The sequence below is a fragment of the Eretmochelys imbricata genome, chromosome 1, assembly GCF_965152235.1.
Source record: "Eretmochelys imbricata isolate rEreImb1 chromosome 1, rEreImb1.hap1, whole genome shotgun sequence".
Taxonomy (NCBI): domain Eukaryota; kingdom Metazoa; phylum Chordata; order Testudines; family Cheloniidae; genus Eretmochelys; species Eretmochelys imbricata.
In genome coordinates this window covers 4,007,353-4,013,741 of record NC_135572.1, presented here as the reverse complement: position 1 = coordinate 4,013,741, position 6,389 = coordinate 4,007,353, and the positions used below count along the sequence as shown (strand labels likewise).

General features: G+C 43.3%; 1 protein-coding gene across 1 annotated transcript; it reads left to right on the top strand.

Moving 5' to 3' along the window:
- Nucleotides 1-1,114: 1,114 nt before the first annotated feature.
- On the top strand, nt 1,115-2,092 carry LOC144278237 (olfactory receptor 52P1-like). Its single transcript, XM_077839473.1, has one exon. It carries the CDS (start codon nt 1,154-1,156, stop codon nt 2,090-2,092), a length of 939 nt encoding a protein of 312 aa, XP_077695599.1. The 5' UTR covers nt 1,115-1,153.
- The last annotated feature ends 4,297 nt before the right edge of the window (nt 2,093-6,389 follow it).

Below are 6,389 nucleotides of genomic sequence, written 5' to 3'. Positions count from 1 at the left end.
ATGGGAATTACATTGCAGATCAGTCCTATGGTCCATCTAGTCTAGTGTCCTCTCTCTGACAGTGGCAGCCCCAGATGCTACGGAAGAAGGTGTAAGAAACCCAGCAGTGGGTGGATGGGGGGATGACCTAACAGCTACAAATCGATTTGTGCCCTGAAACTCATGGACAGATAGGCTTTCCAAAATATTTATTTAGCTGTAACTATTATAACTGGATAGTCTTATTGTCCATAAAAATGTCCAAACCATTCTTGATTCTTCCTTAGCTCAGGGCCGTAACTACCTCTTGTGCCCATGAGCTCCGCTGTGTAATTAAGCATTGAGTGAAGAAAGCACTCTTTTGATCAGTTTTGAACTTGCCCAGTTTCAGTGTAATTGAATGTCCTCTTGATCTTGTGTTAGAGATCTTTAGAGTAGATCCATCTACTCTTTACCACTCATATTTTATAGATTTTTCTCAAATCCCCTCGTATTCATCTCCTTTCTAAAGTAACAATCCCAGTCTTTTCAATCTATCTGCATATGAGAGTTTCCCCAAGCCCTTGATCATTCTCACTGTCCTTCCCTGAACCCCTCTAATTCTGCAATATCCTGTGTGAAAAGGGTGCTCAGTATTACACAGAGGAGTCCAGAGGAAGGTGAAACATTGACTGACTGATCTCATGGCATTGTATTTACTGTATGATTCCCCATCACACTTCTTCTGGATCCCAAAGTTTTGCTTAGTTTCTGTCAATGCTTGCACTGTGAGCAAAGTTTCACAGAGCAGTGTACTGTGATGCCCACATCCCCCTCCTGAGTTCACACAGTTAAATTTGAACCTTTTAAGACAATTGAGAAGTTGAAGTTTTTCACTCAGTGGGCATGCACGTTGCAGATATTGACATCGAAGTTCATCTGCCATCATGCTGCCCATTCACCTGGCTTGGTTAGCTCCATCTGAAAACTTCTCTGGACTTGACTCTGACCTAATAATGTGGTGCCATGTGTAAATGTTGCCACCTCAATGCTCACCCCCTTTTCTAGATTGTTAATAACTATAAAATATTTATTGTACTATTTGCTATAAAATGTGTAACCCCCCTTGCTGTGCTTCTGTCCTTTCACAGGAACCTTGAACATTTCTCAACCAGATTGATGTGTCCACCACCGCATGGCATCTTTCAACCTCACCCCCTCTGATGCTTCAACATTCATCCTAATGGGCATCCCTGGCCTGGAAACTGCCCACATCATGATTTCCATCCCTTTCTCTACGTTCTACATTATTGGGCTGTTGGGAAATTTCACAGTTCTGTTTGTTGTAGGCAAAGAGCAGACCCTGCACAAGCCAATGTACCTGCTGCTCTGCATGCTGGCGCTCACAGACATCAGCAGGTCGACCTCCACTGTGCCTAAGGCACTGTGTATATTTTGGTTCAATTTGAAATACATCACTGTGAATGGCTGCCTCACCCAGATGTTCTTCCATCACGTTTTTTCTCTTATGCACTCATCCATCCTTGTGACAATGGCCTTTGATCGCTACGTTGCCATATGTAACCCTCTGAGATATTCCACCATCCTCACCAACGCACGAATAGCTAAGCTAGGGCTCGTGGGTTTAACACGAGCTGTTCTCTTCATTCTGCCCCTACCCCTGCTCCTGAGCAGGCAGTCATTCTGTGCCAACCGCGTTATCCCCCACACGTACTGCGAGCACATAGCTGTGGTGAAGATGTCATGTGGGGACATTACATTCAACGGGACATGGAACTTTGTGTTAGTGTTTGTAATCATCGGGTTAGACCTGCCGCTGATTGCCCTGTCCTATGGTCTGATCATCAGGGCTGTCTTCAGAATCTCCTCCAAGGAAGCCCACCAGAAAGCCTTCAACACCTGCACAACCCACACCTGGGTGATTCTGACCTCTTATACTCCCCCCCTCTTCTCTAACCTGACACATCAGTTCGGTCAGGGCATCGCTCCCCATGTTCACATCATCTTGGCCAACCTCTATTTCCTCATTCCCCCCATGCTCAACCCTATCATTTATGGGGTCAAAAACAAGGAGCTTTGTGACAAAGTGGTTAAATACTTCCACAGAATGTGATTGCCAGGGGGCATTGACTTTAATCCTGTGTGACAAGATTGGGAAAGGAGATGTCCTCATTAATTAAGGGTGCTCTGTCCCAGTTTGGCTGAGCTCAGCATTGTGGAAGATGACAGTCTGAGAAGTTCCTCACACCTAACATCTTATCACTCCATCACCATGCACTGCTCTCTCTGTTGCTGAGTTCCCTCTCTCTGACCATCACCTGAACTCTTTCAATGTCACCCATTAGCCAGCAACCCTAGACACCCTCTTATACGGATGTTCCATGACTTCCAAACCACAAGACAAGCCTGCAACTTTCTGAAGCAAGGTGGCTCTCCATTAGTCCCTGTGTGATAAAACCAAGCTACACTTTCGGATAGTCAAGACAAATCAACACACTACAAATGCTGAACTTCTTCTTCATGTTGTTCGAAGATATAGCAGGCTGACCCAGAGGCAGATTTGACTAGAAGAGCTTTTTTATTGCGGTACTTGTTCCCCTGGTCCCAGTGGTTCAGTAAGCACTGAAGTAGTTACAGCACATCATCAACAGCACAAAATCAGCGTTCGGTGATGCTCACCCTGGAGCTCCCGGAGTAGCTGCATTACATGGTCCCAAGTGATGCCAACCATCAACAGCACATGGTTTTTGTTTAGGTTAGTAAGTCTGCCTCCATTTGTTACAACACCCCCAAAACCCTTATTAAGTAATAGAAACACCCATTGTTAGTAAACCCACTTTATTGCTTAAAGCATTACCCATACTTTTACCTTCAAGAGATATATTTTTTCCAATAATTTGTTGCTATAATTTTTTTTAGCAGCTCCCAGGGTAGGGAAGAAGGGGCTGTGGAAGTATAACAGTGTATAAGTATAATGTTGTATAAGGGGACATGCTGGATACATTGTATATGAGAGGGCATGCCAAAACATGTTACAAAGTATCTGAGGGAGCACACGTAGGGACAGTTAGCTTTGGAATGGAGAAGCAATTAAAATAGTGCCAGCACATCTAAGAAGCAGGCATCAGAATGGAAGGTGTGAAGGGCAATTAGTTAAGTTAACTGGAAGCTGTTAAAGGAGATTGTTAAGGGTGGCAGGTAATTGAAGATACATGACTGGTCTCAGGGATCTCGAAGGGTGGTGACTAAAATCTTTTTCTTCTTTTGTCTGTAACTTCTTTGTAACTTGTTCTCCAGCAAGCTGTATAAATTAAGAGACACAAGCCCCACTCGGGGGGCTCACTTCTAAATGTATTAGCAGATCAGCTTTGATAATAAAACAGAGTGGTCTGATAAATTGTGAGTCTGAGTCAAACTTTGACAGGGCCATGAACAGTTTTGGGGGGGCAGGAAGTGACCCTAAGCCAGGGCTGGTTTATGTAGCTGGGAAGGGGGGGGGAAGATAACATATATATATATATATATTTTACTTTTTTCAATATAAAGGGCTTTTTTTCTTTGCAGTTGCATGTTTATTATTTTTTATGAGCAACAGAGAAGGGAAGAATTTGGCAACTTATATTTTAAACAAAGAAATACTGAAAAATTTGCAACTTATGTATGAGATACAAAAATATTGCCTACATATGCTTTTGTCCCCTAATATTATGTAAGTACATTGGCAGCTTATTTTATTACATAACCCTAAAATATCCCTATGCCCCCCCACTTTTTTTAAAGAAGGGCCTAGGCGCCCCTACTTTTTGCACTCTGAACAGTGGGACATTTAGGCTGGAGGCCCTGGCTCCAGCTAGCTTGATACCTTGATTCACTGATTATGCTACGAGGAGAGGAAGAAGGCAGGTTATAAAGGGGCAAGCTATTGAATTTACAAATATGGTTTGGGCGGAGAGGCTAAGGCAGCACATAATTTTAAACGCTTTATAAATAGGATTCACATTACAATGAATAGGAACAACACTTTTACAACACGAGTAACGCGACTAAGAAGTGAAGGAGAGTTTATTAGGCCTGTTTGAATGGCACAGGCAATGTTAGTCCAAGCACAATTAGCAGGTAATTCCGTCACCAGTTGGAAGGCATTTGTTTCTTGAAGGGCCTTGGCTTTCAAACTCAGCATTCGGCGATGCTCACCCTGGAGCTCCTGGACTAGCTGTATTACATGGTTCCAATTCAGCCAGGTGGGTTTTGGTACCATTGTAGTCCAGTTAGTGGGTATTGTTGGCTGTCCAGTTACATTAAGCCGATGCATCGCTGGTCTATGGTCTGGTAAATGGAGTTTCCCAGCTGCAAGGAAAAGTTTCCTGGTCCAAATCCCACCCGCTCCACACACCTTCCACTTTCCAGAACTTGGCCAATAAGCACAGCTAATTTATCCCCACAAATTTTATTTTCCTGTTCCACCCAATTCTGAGGGGGTATCGGTTCTGAACACTGCAGGGGCGGTGGTTCCTGTGGCCAGCCCTTTCAGGTATTTTCCTGTCCCAGCCATGCAAGACCCATTTGAGGGTAGTAGACCTTGGATCCCATTAGAAACCATGTGTTATTATTTGTTATTACTACTTGCTAAACGGGCTTTTGGGACCATTTTTATTTGCACTTACCCCCGAACCCTGGCTGTAAAAGGGTGGCCGAGGTCCATTCTCCTTTAGCTTTTTTTTGACAGTAAGGGTACACCGGCTCAGTGTACAGTCCCCTAAAATTGTCTCCCAGGTGGCTTTAAAGGGCCAAAACACCTTTCATTGCTATATTGGTACCCTTTAACCCAGATGGCCATAAACCCCGTCGGGCATCCTGCAAGATTCCATGATGATTCGTGAGGGTTTGTTGAACTTGGCTTCATGCTTTCCCCCACAAAATAGTTTTCACACTGTTTACCAGTTTATTGATAAGGGATTTTGTAATATTTTTGTGGGCTAGAATTACATTTTTTAGCAAACGGTGGGCTGAGCTAAGCGCAGATTCCTGTAATAATTCCCCCCCGTCCAATAGCCCAAAGGCATGTTTCAAGCGTTGGATTTGAGCCACTGAGTCGGCTTTGTGCAGCGAGTTTCAACCTTCCCAGAGGTAGTTTGTGAGGGCTTGCCGGTTTTGGATGGTTTTGTTTAATTTTTATTTATTTAATTTAAACGAGTTGGAAATTACCCATAGCAGCATTTTTTAACCTACTTTGGTAAACTGAGAACAGTTAGCAAACGTAGTACTGAGATACCAGCTAGAGGGGAACAGAGTGATAGTTATTTGTAAATCAATTGCATTAAGAAGCACAAGTCTTTGGATGGGGGTGGACCATCATGGGGATAGGTGGGTTACAGACAATTTGGAAGGAGGTGGAGGAGGAGGGGGTACAAGAGGTTTAATTAGGGTACATTTTTTTTTATTTTAAAAGGAGCAGCACAACATATTCAATTAAAAGGGGGGTGTCATGCCTGAAGAATTCAGGGGGATCCAGAGGGGAGCAAAATTTCCATTTGGTGTTTACGTTTGTTAGAGAGCCGAATTATTTTTTTGCAGGGATAACCAGGGAGAAATACTACACACTTCTGCATAAACAATTGGGTAATTTATACAAAATGATTTAAGTGGTTATTTATTTCTTTTATTTTATTGTGAGAGTATTTGGATGCTTTTAAGAAGCCATTATTAAACCACTGAACAAAATGATTGGTTGGACCACATTCATTTTGCAAGTATACTTGGCATTAATGACTGAGGGTAATAGGGTCAGTAAATGGTGGGTTGGGGAAGGAGGAGGGAGAGTGGATTGACATGGGGTAATAGTGGATGCTTTAGGAGCCATAGTGTGTGGTGGCAAAAAGGGTGTAGGCCTGAGGTCACTGACCACATTGGGTGCTTCGGGTCAGGCCGAATACCCTTTTCCCACCTCTCCAAATTTACATTGGCGAGCAGAGGGAATAAACTCCCAATAGCATGCAGTACTACAATTTGATATATGACAGGGTTTTTTTTTTGCCACCAAGTAATTGTTCTTCTTTGATACCAGGGCCACTATTGAACTTGTGCTGGAGTGTAATACTTTGATTTCTGTTGTATTTTAATGTTTTTTGGATTAGGGGGTGGATAACGTGGTCAACTGTACCCAACCCATGCAGCCGTGGGAAGTATTTACAGGAGTGGCCATAATTCTGGAAAATAAAAACAGAATCATTTCATTTCTTTTAGCATTTGGTTAAGGCATTGTATTGCTTTACTTGAGAGATATGAGCCCACCAGTGCTGACCCTCATGGGATAAGCACACCAGAGATGGATGAATCATGTTAGACACCTGATAAGGACCCTCCCATCGAGGTACTGGAAAGGGGTGGGAGCCATAAGCGCGATGCATTAC